The 13,351-nt window shown below is 38.1% G+C and overlaps 1 protein-coding gene across 2 annotated transcripts in view; it reads left to right on the top strand.

The window, feature by feature from the left end:
* The window catches only part of Dolk (Dolichol kinase), a 40,401-nt gene that overhangs the window by 5,836 nt on the left and 21,214 nt on the right, over positions 1-13,351 (top strand). The window contains exons 2-4 of one of the 2 annotated variants that reach the window (XM_076210197.1): positions 6,595-6,718; positions 7,856-8,003; positions 8,427-8,650. In XM_076210197.1, coding sequence (XP_076066312.1) covers positions 6,595-6,718; positions 7,856-8,003; positions 8,427-8,650 — 496 coding nt within the window. Of the gene's footprint in view, positions 1-6,594; positions 6,719-7,001; positions 7,178-7,855; positions 8,004-8,426; positions 8,651-13,351 lie in introns of those variants that run through there. The other variant, XM_076210198.1, reaches the window with a different exon arrangement.

Consider the following 13,351-nt stretch of genomic DNA (forward strand, 5'->3'; position numbering starts at 1 on the left):
TGCATAACAAGATAATATGAATACCCTAGGCATGCGCAGAACGCTCCAGGCATTCAAACTAAGCCAAACAAAATCCAACGGGCCACAAAAGATGGCAGTGTAAACAATTACAGGCTGCCCAAATACATCACCTACAGACCATTTACACCATGAAACAAAAGTCCTCAAAGTCAAGGACCACCTCGACATGAGAGGCACACAAACACTTGCTGCAGCCACCACAAACACATCACACCCGCTACACTACATAGCAGAACACCCACACACACCAAGAAACATTAAAACTACACCCAAAGACCTTTATTACGCACAGATACTCTCTTCTCTTCCTCCACAACCACCAAATACCAGCCTCCGGAAACATATTCATAATCATATCACTCACCGCTCCATTAACACACTGAAAGACAACACACTGCTGCATGCCAGATCCCCTGATATCCACCCTTCTGAATCCTCTCTCCCACGAAAGGACAGAGTCCACTTGGCCAGACTGCGATGCGGTCACCACCCAGCACTTCTAAGCTACCAGAAGAGGCTGGACGACCGTGTTGTGAACAGCTGCCCAGGATGTAACACTTCACCCCATACCATACAACACATAATGGAAGACTGCATTATACACAATCATGCACGCAAACAACACAACATACACTCTATAAAGGATTTGTGGGAAAACCCAGTTTCGGCTGTGGCCTTCCTTGGGGAGACGGGACTGCTCGGACAGACAGTCTAGGGAACGACAACAACAACAACACATGGGCGATAGTGGTGCTGCACGTGGTTTCACACGTATCTATAAAGTATTCAAAGTTTAAATTCATTTTAGGAAGCTTAACCACCATGTTAGGGCACTTTTAGGATATAATGGTCCAATCTCAGGTGGTTTATTAACCTGGTTGGTCCTCCAGCTATGCATAGCATGCTTATGTACTAAGTCTAATCTGAATAAAAGAGAACCAGGGTGGATTGAACACAGATATGTATTATTTTAGTTGTGCACACCTATGCAATATAGCATTAGAGAATTGAATATTAATTTTGTAAATTATAATACATGAATGTAATATGTGATTTTCTTGGCAAAAAAAAAAAAAAAACCTGCTACAAGCAAATTTACTAGTGAACAAAGACTATAGGATATGACTTGGTGGCACAGTTGGTAAAGTCCCTGACTCTCACTACGGCAGTCTGGGTTTGAATCCTGCCCAGGGCTGAATTAGTCTCAATATCACTGCGCTTCAAGTCATTACTCCAACTCTCGTGGGCAGGGAGTTGGGTGTGTGTGTGTGTTTAAGGTCACAGCATTACCCATAGATCAGTCATACGAGCTCTGAGCTCTCTTCCAGGAGGGAAATAGTTGTCGATCACGAGCCCAGCACGTGATCCAAAGACCAAGGTGAATAATCAGATGGTCCAGACCACTATGCCAGTCCAGTCACTATCAGTTGATGGCTTTCACTTTGTGGATTGGGTGTTCTCCAAGTCCAGGTGATATTAATAAGTGCTGTTACAAAGACAATAGGGCTTCCTTGGACTTTAAGAGAGAATATGGGGTTCTGCCATTGTCTTTTAATTGTCTGAGTTACAATGATAATCAGGCCATCAGCATCCGTGACAATGACCCGGATGATTTTTAGAATTTGAGGTACCGAATTACTAAATATAGGTTATGTTAGGTAAGGTGAGAATAGACTAATTTATCATCCTTTCATTTCTTCGATCTCGGCATTTATCAAAACAAGCATGGTGTATGACAATCTCCTTGACAGTGGTGCAAGTGATTGCGCCACTGTCAAGGAGATTGTCTGATTGATGTCGCTGTTCACTAGCAAATTTCTCATATAAGCATGGTGTATCATTCAACTGCGACAACTTCATCCATTAGTAAATAGGTTTTACAACTTTTTTGTTATAGGTTTCTACAAAGAAAATTGTATATTATGTTGATCTGTTATAATTTACAAAATCAATAACTAATGTTCTATTGCTATATTGTGTAAGTGTGCTAAACTAAAATTTTACCAAAAATTTTTTGTGGGGGGGTGAAGGTCAGGTTGTACTAATTAATGCCTGGCAGCAACCGACAATGCCTGGTAGCAACTGGCAATTTCCTATGGTGCCCGGATGCTGTGTAAGTGTGTTTTTTTCAGTTCCAGTGGTTCATATCATATGAATGATTCATCTACTAGTGAATTCACAAAAAGAATTGCTGAATTTAGCAGGAGAAACAATACACAAAGCAGAAAATCCTTTGCTGAATTTAGTGCCCGGACCATGGTGGTGCCACCATCTTTGTTTGTCCGGTCGTTGGAAAATGTGAAATGGGTAAATTAACGGTGGTTGGAACATGAATCCGAGGCAGGAACTGGGGGTCCAATGCCCATGCATGTGGGGTGGCTTGTAATCTTTTCTCTAACCTAACCTAACCACCGGTAATTTAACCATTCCACATAAAGATGGCGGTACCACCATGGTCCAGGCGCTAAATTCAGCAAAGTATTTTCCGCATTGTGCATCGTTCCTCCTGCTAAATTCAACGATTTTTTTCATGTTTTCACTAGTAGACAAATCATTCATATGATATGAACCATTGGAACTGAAAAAACAGGCGTACACAATGCCAGGCACCATAGTAAGTCACCGGTCGCTACCGGGCGTTATTTAGTAGGACTGGGAAGGTCAACCTGAATTTTGTAAACAAAGATGATTCTTTGGGGAGAGTAACATGAATTTTGTAAATGTAGATGACACTTCTAAGCAGATGTACTCCAGCATTAATACAATGATATTGAATATGAAGTATATGTTCTCACTTAATTTCTTTCAAAATATTGGGCAAAAGTAATATTTAATCTTACATTTTTTTAAATTTACCCTCCATAATGTATTGAATATCTGGTAAATTTTTAGAAGTGCATACCTAAGCAAATATAGCAATAGAAAATTAAATAATAATTTTGTAGATTATAATACATCAGTGTAATGGTATTATTTTAGTTGTGCACACCTACACAATATAGCATTAGAAAATTAAATATTAATTTTGTAAATTATAGTACATGAACATAGTATGTGATTTTCTTGGCAGAAATAAATAACAAAAAACCTTGCTACAAGCAAATCTACTAATGAACAAAGCCGATAGGATACAGTCCAGACACCATGCTGTTGTCTGTCCAGTCCATTTACTGTCAATTAGATGATGGCTTTCACGTTGTGGATTGGGTGTTGTCCAACTCCAGGTGACATTAATAAGCACTGTTACAAAGACAATAGGGCTTCCTTGGACTTTATTAGAGAACACAGGGTTCTGCCATTGTCTGTTAATTGCCCAAGGTACAATAATAATCAGGCCGTCAGCATTCGTGATGACAATAACAAGCCGGTTTATCTTTAGAATTTGAGGTACTAAATTACTTAATATAGGTTAGTTAGGTTAGGTTAGAATAGACTAATTTACCATCCTTTCATTTCTTCAACCTCGGCATCTATCAAATTAAACATGGTGTATCATTCAACCCCCATGACTACGTTCATTAGTAAATAGGTTTTAACAACTTTTTTGTTATTGATTTCTGCCAAGAAAATTGCATATTACATTGATGTATTATAATTTACAAAGTTGATAATTTATTTTCTATAGCTACATTGTGTAGGTGTGTACAAATAAAAATTCACCAATGTAATATATGCTATTCTTGCCAGAAATCAATAAGAAAAGAAGTTGCTTAAAATTATTCATAAACATAGCCACTTTGGTAGATATGGAGGTCAAAGAAATTAAAGTATGATAAACTCATCTAACCTAACCTGCATTTAGTAATGTGGTACCTGTGTTTCTAGAGGTTATCAGGGTCATTATCATCTTCTTCAACCTCCAAATCTATCAAAAGAAAGATGATGTCTAAAGGAATTGATGTCATTCCGTTCATTTGTGCATAGCTTTTAGCAACATTTTCTGTTATTGACTTTTGCCACAAAAAATAATTATTACATTGATGTATTATAATTTAAAAAATTAACATTTAATTTTCTAATGCTATATTGCATAGGTATGCACTTCTAAAAAATTACCAGATATCTTTCCAATTATTCTCACTAAAGTGTTTTTTCAAATGCTGGAATTTTTTTTTTGCCAATGTATTACTGCTTTATGCCACATACCAGTTTATATGAGGCAGGTTTTTCAACCTCTGCAATGAGGTAATGAAAGAACAAATTTAGGGTGACTTCGGTCCCCTCGGCCCCTTTGTGGATAAGCCACTGGTGCCAATCAACCCAAGAATTATAATTGTAAAATTGTAACAGAGATGTGGGTATCTTTTTAGAAGTGCACACCTATATGCTATAGCAATAGAAAATTATATATTTATTTTATAAATTTTAATACATCAGCCTGATATACATTTTTCTTGGTAGAAATCAGTAACAAAAAATCTTGCTAAAAGGAAACACACTACCGAACAGAGCTGAAATGATTGGTTCGAGACACCATGTTGTTGTCTGTCCAGTCCCATCAATGTCAGTTTGACGATGGCATTGATGTCATGTACCAGGTGATCTCCCACTCTAAATGATGTCACCACACTACATATTTTTAAAACAGTGATACAGAGCTGAGCTTCATGCTTTTCTTCAAGCTATAAACTCCACCACACCCCACAGTTCAATTGGATGCCAAAACCGGCCATTAACATCCCTGATGATGATGATGATGACCTAGATGATCTCTAGGATTACAGGTATCATAGTACAGACGCTCCTCTACTTACGTTCATTCGTTTTACGTTTTTTCGATTTTACGTTTGAACTGACTGTAAAAAAAAAATAAAAAAAAAAATGGAGTGATTTTTTTAGTTTATCGCACTCTCCGTAGTTCAAACGATACTTACGCATGCCGCTGTGTCCATTGTTTACATGGCACAAACGTGCCTTGCCTCCTCCTCCTCCACCATCTCAATTTATGTTGCTTGGATTTAATTTATTTGAAATTAATGTTATCATTTTACAATGTTATGTGTATAATTAATGATTTAGGGGTGTTTTATAAGATACGGTAATAGAATTTACGGATGTATGGTACAGTAACAACTTACGTTCATTTTCAACTTACGTTCGGCCGTTCGGAACGTAACTAAAACGTAAGTTGAGGAGCGTCTGTACTAAATGTAGGTTAGGTTAGACAAATTTATCATACTCTAATTTCTTTGACCTCCACATTGATCAAAACAAAGATGGCATCTCCAGCAGTCATTGCAGCTTGTATCACTTTTAGCAACTTATTCTGTTATTGATTTCCGCCAAGAAAAACATATATTACGTTTATATATTATAATTTACAAAATGTATATTTAATTTTCTATTGCTATATTGCATAGGCGTGCACATCTAAAAATTTGTGTAAATATCTGGTTGGTTAGAATTTTTGCCAAAAGCAGGATTCATTTGAAAAATTTAGTCATCATGTTCAAATAGCTTGTCCTATATAGTTGTGTATGGAGGACTTAAATTTCTCAAGGGTGTCTGTGTTAACACTATTATCAAGTAGAGAGTTCCATAATATAATGCATCTGAGAAATATCACTTTCTAATTCCTAGTTGGCAGTATCTATATTCTAATTTAAGTCCATGACCTCTGGTCCATACATTTAAAGCAAAAGCAAATATGTACTCATAGTGAATGGGTGAATGATTGTTTTTTGGCTCCCCACGTGTAAGGGGGAAAAAGCCTTTGGTATATGTATATATTTATTTATTTTTGTCCAATATCTCTGTGTGAATTTCACAAGATTTAAATCACCTGTAAACCACACATATGAGGAGGATTCAAATGAGGGTTTAATATGGGTCTTGTAAATTGATAGCATAAACTCCTCTGTGTGGCTGAGCAATGTGATTTGCTCCCTCAGTCTTCCCATATCAAACACAGCAAAATAAATTACTATCAGTTTGCTCTATCCAAACTAATGCAGTTTGAAATTTTGATGATATGATAAATTGAAGGTATGTTGACCTGTTTAGCATAGGAGGGGTAGAGGAGCAATTTATGTTGCTGCATAGAAGTACTATACCCTAGGGGATCTGTTTAATCTAGAGGGTCCTCCAAGTTGTATAAATTGGTTAGCTGTCAGCTAGAACAAGATTATTAAATGTGCCATATTTGGAGGTTCATTAAGATAGATTAATCAAGAATTAATCCAGAGAAAGATATATAGATCCTTGAGGGAGGGCATAAAATAAACTTCAAAATTAATAAGTTGACTTAGCTCTAGCCTGAACAAAATCATTTAATGTGTCAGGTTTGACAGAAATGCTGTCATTCTGTATCTTGTATATGATCTGTATGGAATCTCTCAGGAATCTTTTAGAACCTTACAAACTAACAATGCTCTACTGAGGTTCTTTTGTAGATGGGAATGAAGTTAGTACCAGTGAGAGAAAAACTATGATTTAGCACAAGTTATGCAAAGTAGAAGAAAAATAGATCTGTAGCACATAAACATGAAGTACTTGCTAATCTTTCCATGTAAGCACACCCCAGTTATTCATCTATATACTTGAGATGCAAATTTTGTTTATTGTTTGTAATAGCCCTGGAGCATCTTCAGGAATATGGATGAGTGTACTGATTCCCCTGGCATGTAGTCCGGGGCTGTACCCAGCATACTCCAAATGTTCTCCTCATGCCAGTCTGCTGGCTGTACTTGGTTTGCAGGTCAGTGGTTCAGTGTGCAAAAAGATATTGCCACACAGGTACATTTTGCTATACAGGTATTTATTTTTTCTATATGATTCATAACTAGTGTTGTAATAAATGTTTCTGTGTTTAGTAAAAAGTGACAAGAATTTGATATACTTTGATGGTAAAATACTGTGCATGATTATGTATGTAAAATATTTGACACACTCATTCTCTCTTTCTTTATTTTTATTTACCATATTTTACAGCTTGCAAGACGCTGCATCTTGGAAGACGCATCCTAATATTTGAAAGAAATTTCTAAGAAAAAAAAAAGTCATTCTCATACAAGAACACATTCACCATATACCCGACCACTGAACACAAAAACATAAGAAGCAAGGAGTCTGGAAGACACTATTGTCTCAGCACTCATTACAAATTTGCTGGAGCGCTCACCACAAATTTACAACTATTTAAATAAAAATACCATAGGTAAATACGTACACACAGTGAAACAGTCCATCTCTTCTTCTCGTTTTAGTGGTGGGCGACAACATATATTGGACGTATTGTTAACATTACGAAATCACTTGTCTGATTTTGTTTGTATGGCGATGATACTAGTTGGTGATTAATAAATATACTATACATTTTCCATTGTCCAAGGGTGGTTTTATTTTCATAAAAATAAACAAAAAATTTCAAAAATATGCATGTAGAAATATAAAACTTGAAAGAGACGAGGGAGCGGCCCATTTTCTCCACATGCCGAGTAGGCTCCAGGAAGGATTATGGTATTAGAAATACTTGTAACAGCTAAGTACTGAGTTTATATCATATAAAAGGTTGAATTAAATAGTACTTAAGCTAACATCATAGTGTAATGACTCATTATACAAATCCAGGTCGCTATCAGTCAAGTGTCCAAGCTCACTTGAGCCTGGGTGTTGCCTTACAATACAACATTCGTCTTGGAAGATGCACTAGTATTTTTCAGGGTATTTTAAGGGAAAAAAGTGTGTCTTGTAAGCCGTAAAATATGGTATATACTTCCCCCTCTCTTTCTCTTCTTTTTTTTATTTTATTTTTATTTATATATTTTATATATGTATATATATTTATTATTATTTTATTATTATCATTATTTTTTAATGTGTAATTACATTCCAGATTGGTGTGTCAGGCATGCACTTATACCAGCGACTGTGCTGCAACAAGAGGGAAACTGCACCTAAATCTCGTCTAATACCACTTTTTACTCATCCATACCTCCCTGCTATTGCGGGAGCAACGACACTGGGGGTTTTGGAACTGACAAGTTGGTATACATCATTATTTTTCACTTATGAAATAGCTATTCTTTTTCCTTAAATTAATTGTAGTCTCCTTATAATTTTAAATTGGAAATAATCTTTGACATTGATTAGAAATAAAGTTGGATTATTTATCAAGAAAATATGGTGCAGTGCATATTGATTATTGCTGGTGATCAGGATTTTCTCCAATGCATGTATTTATGTCCACATCCTTACTTAATATTTTCTTTAATATATATATTTTTTAAGTTTGCTAACCCATAGAGAAATCTCGTCATCTGTGAAATTAATGTCCAAAAATAGTGTACTTTATTGTAAACATTGCTATTTAGCAGTTTGTTTGTGAATCAATAATGCCCAGAAGGAATATACAGTTTTTCCTCCTTAGTAATAGAGAAATCATTCCACCCTTTCTTTTCTTGCAGACCCTGGAGCAGCAGCCCTTTTAGCATTTTGTTGTCAGTACCTCTTCTTCACTCTCACCCCATGGCTGTTAAAGACTTTCCCCCAAACCTTTACCTTGGGTGAGGCAACAGTAGTGGGGCAAGCCCTCGCCCTTACTGTCTCTCTCTCAGGCAAAGGGTTTGTCTCAGGGTTATGTAGTTCACAGAAGTTCAATGAAGAAAAGAAGGCAGAATTGTTTTTGCAGGTAGTTTTATTTTTATAAACAATCACAAATTTCTCTTATGTTTAAGAATCATTGCATAATTTGTTTATATTACATGCATTCATGACTTAGGATTGTCATGGGGGATATGAATTCTGCTGCCATATTTCCCATGCATGTCAAAAGGGTACTAAGTGGGACAAAGGGATGGAACTAGGGATCTTCTCTGTATGTTCTTCCTACAAAAAGTTAAGGCATAAAAGATTGTAGGAGGCTTACCCTAGTAATTGGGTCATTAAATGTGCATGGTTGTGGTATAAATGAGATTAAAAGGGAAGAGATTAGTGCTGCATGAGAATGAAGATGATTAGTGTTGGGTGAAACTAAATTGACGGGGAAAGGCAAGTTTCAGTTTTGGAATGTGGTAGGGTGTTAGATGTGAAATTTAAATGGAAGATATGAGTTTTTGTGAGTGCATATAGTCCCAGTAGTGAGAAACATAAAACTGAAAGGGAGGCTTTTTTAATAAATTTAAATGAGTGTATAAATGGGCGAGATGCAGGGATGACCCGTTATCCAGGATGAGCTATGGAAAGAGGGAGTGAGGGGTGGTGAATGGGAGTGGAGTGGGTGTGGATGAAATGAGTGGGAGTGGAGTTATGCCTTTTGACTTTGGCTACCTATCTTATAAGGGGGAAAAATCCTTAGTATATGTATGGGCACATGAAAAGAATAAAGAAAGATTAGCTAAAGAGGTGAAGAAAGCAGAGATGGACAGAGTGAACTTGAGGGGATGACGAAAGATGAGATGGATAAGACAAAAGGGGTTTTTGAGCAAGAGGGAAATTTCTGTTGAGCAGGGAAGGGAGAAGGCAAGGGATAGGGATGAGTGGAGAGTGGCTGTATATGGATATTTTAATGCAGCCCAAAGGGATTTCTCCCTGTCTTCTCTATTTTCCACATGAGGGAACAGTGAAGGAGGATGGCCATGTGTAAGTGAAGCAGCCCTTCAGTGAATGTACTATGTCTTGCTGCATTGCTCCTGTCCTGGTCAGTGGGCAGGAGACAGGGATGACCCTTCACGAGGAGTGAGAAGGAAACAATGGTGTTGGATGGGAGTAGGATGCGTACCTTAACTGGCTACCTCCCTTATAAGGGGGAAGAAGCTCTTATTATATAGTATAGAAAATAAAGACCTCTGGGAGGAATGCAAATGTAGTGGCATTGGGGGTATCTTATTGCTAGAGTAAGAGATGATCCAATAATTGGTGAAGTAGGGAAGCTTGGGGTGCCAGGTAAGAATTATAGTGAAAAGATGGTGTTATAGATAGGTTTGTAAAGGGTATTGAGTACTTAAATTTCTCCTTTCTGCCTCCATCAAATTCCAAGTTTCTGCCCTAAATAGTGTTGTAGGCTCAATCACCCATTCATAAAATCTTATTTTTTGCATCCGTTCCCAGATACCTATTCCACATGACACATTTCATTCCCCCAAGACATTTACATGCTTCCCTCTACAATATACCTCCACCCTAACTCCTCCATTCCGTACTTCATGCAACCATAAGTACTTAAAACTGTCCACTTCCTCCAACCTCTCTCTTTTAAGACTTACCTCCAGCCTCTCTCCTTTTAGACGTACAGTACTACCTCTCGTTAATGAACTAGAAAGGGGGTAACAGTGTCCGTTGAATTGAATAATCCGTTGATTTGGAGTGGTTTTTGGGTGGCATAGTGATTGCACAGCACAAAACAACAGCACCGAAGACACAGCGAAAATACCGCGAACACAGCTAATTAACGTCCGTTAATGAGAGGTAGTACTGTACTTCCATTTTACTACCACTCTCAATCCTTGTCCCTTGTCCACATTTACTTTCAACTTCTTCCTGACACGTACCTTCCCAAGTTCCATCACTAACTACCTTAGACCCACCTCTGACCCAGCCACAAGTGCAGTGTCATTAACAAATAGCAACTGACTCGCCTCCCACTTCGTCCCTTATCTCTAATCATCTCCAATCCTGTGCCCATTGTCCTCACATTAACTTCATGTACAACCCCATCCATGTATGCATTGAACAGCAATGGTGACATAACACACCCCTGATGCAGCCTCCACCTTTATATCAGACCACTCACTCTCACCATTCCTAACACTAACACTAGCTCTACTACTTGTGTAAAAGCTCTTGAGTGCCCTTAATAGCTTTCCTTCATATCTCATATATCTGCAATACCTCCCACATTGCCTTCCTGACTACCTTGTCATAAGGTTTTTTCTAAATCCATAAAATTCACCCAAAATAAACATCCTTACCTTTTGCCTAAAACTGCTCACAAATATGATGTGCCTTAATACAAAAAAAGAAAGAAAAAAAAAATCCACACAACCTATACCTTTCCTAAACCCACCTCACCAAGTCTTCCCTTTGTTCTTCTGGTTCTGCTAATTCTCTCGGTGAACACCTTTCCATATCCCTTTCCAATTAAGCTCAACAAACTGATTCTTACAGAATTACTTCTTTCACAATTGTCCTCTTTTTCTCCAGTCCTCCAGCATACTCCCCTCTCTTAGGCACACATTAAACAACCTCAGCCAATCCACCATAACCATTTCTCCCTTTGTCAGACACTTTGCATGACACCTATCCAACCCAGGTGCCTTACCAGCTTTCATCATTTTCAATACTCTTTGTACCTCCTATTTTCTTTCCTCATCATGGGATGCATTATGTCGTCTTGGCTGTTCAATTTATACATTTACCTAGTTGTATCATGGAATGCATTATGTCGTCTTGGCTGTTCAATTTATACATTTACATAGTTGTATTTTATGGGATGAGAGCTATGCTCATAGTGACCCACTTTTATATCTCTCTGCATCCAGTTTGTTCTTAGTCTTGTATAGTTTTGGCACTCTCTGTTTCCCCATTTAGTTTGTTCCAGACGTCAATCACTCTGTGTGGGAAGCTATTCTTTTTCAAATCTCTTCTGTAACTGTCCTTCTTTAGCTTCTCATGTCTTCTTGTTTCTCTTCTGTCCCATTTTCAACAAGTCATCTCTATCAAGAACTTCCATCCCTTTCATAATTCTGTAAATAGTCAGCAAATTGCATCTTTCTCTTCTCTGTTCCAGTGTTGATAGATGTAATTTATTCAATCTTTGTTCGTATGTCAAATTTGAGAGTGTAAGTGCTATTTTTGTCACTGCTCTTTGATTTTTTTTGTCCCATAGTGTTGCAGCATACTCCAAAATCAGTGTAATTAATATTTTCTTTACCATTTCTTCATCCATGTAGTCAAAGACCACTTTCATTGATCTTACATACATATACCAAAAGCTTTTTTCCCCTTATAAGGGAGGTAGGCAAAAAGAAAAAGGCATAAAAATCATTCCCACCCACTCCATCCCTAATACTCTCCACTCCCCTCCACTCTCCTCCCTCCCTCTTATCTTGGCACCTCCTGGATGACAGGGCATCCCTGCATCTTGTCCACTGCCCTGGGTCAGAAGCAGTGTCACAAGACACAGCACATCCACAGCAAGGCCACTTCATTAAATCGGCAACCCCCCCTCTTAAGTTAAAAGTCATATTTGTTGACATATTTATCAGGTGTCAAGTCACTTGAGATAATTACCCCAAGGTCCCTTTCTGAGTCAACTTTTTTTACTTCCTTGGTACCAATTTTATATTAACCTGATATTCTATTTTTGCTTTTTCCAAATTCCATTATATTGCATTTCTTAATGTTAAAGTTCACTTCACACTTCTGACACCATTTCCATATTTTGTCTAGGTCTTCTTGTAGCGATATGCAGTCTTCTTCTGTGCTTACTCTCTTAAGTAGTTTGGCATCATCAGCAAAGAAGTTCATGTAACATTTCAGTCCTTCATCCATATTATTTATACATTCATACATATACCAAAGGCTCTTTTCCCCCTTATAAGGGAGGTAGCCAAAAAGCAAAGGCATAAAAACCACTCCCACCCATTCCATCCCCTCACAATCCACTCCCCTCCACCCTCCTCCCTCCCTCCTATCTTGGCACCATCTGGATGATGGGTCATCCCTGCATCCTGTCCACTGCCCTGGGTCAGAAGCAGTGTCGCAAGACACACAACATCCACAGCAAGGCCGCTTCATTAAATCGGCAACCCCCCCCTCTCCATCCCCTCATGCAGAAAGGAGAAGACGGGGACAAATCCCTTCAGGCTGCATCAAATTTTTCTCACACATACTCCCTCACACCCCATCCCCCATCCATTCCACCTCATACGTCAAAACATCATCCATATACAACCATTTTCTATTCACCCCTGTCTTCTGTCCTGTATCATCCTTCCTCAACAGACATTCCCCGATTCCCCAATGCCCCTTTTACCCCATCCATCCATCTCATCCTAGGTCGACCTCTCATGTTCACTCCTTCCATATCTGCCTTCCACACCTCTTTTACTAGTCTTTTTTCACTCATTCTTTCCATGTGTCCAAACCATCCCAATACTCTTTCATCCACCCTATCTCCCAACTCCCTTACCACCCCTGTTCTCCTCCTTACCTCCTCATTTCTCACTCTATCCAGCCTAGTAACCCCTATCATACTTCTCAGACACCTCATCTGAAACACATTCAAACTCCTCCTCTCTTCCTCTCTTATGTTCCATGTTTCTGCCCCATGCAGTGCTGTTGGTACAATCACTCCTTCATACAATCTCCTCTTAGCATCCATTCCCAAATG

The sequence above is a fragment of the Oratosquilla oratoria genome, chromosome 27 (genome assembly GCF_046742065.1).
Source record: "Oratosquilla oratoria isolate Oo_2021 chromosome 27, ASM4674206v1, whole genome shotgun sequence".
Classification (NCBI taxonomy): domain Eukaryota; kingdom Metazoa; phylum Arthropoda; class Malacostraca; order Stomatopoda; family Squillidae; genus Oratosquilla; species Oratosquilla oratoria.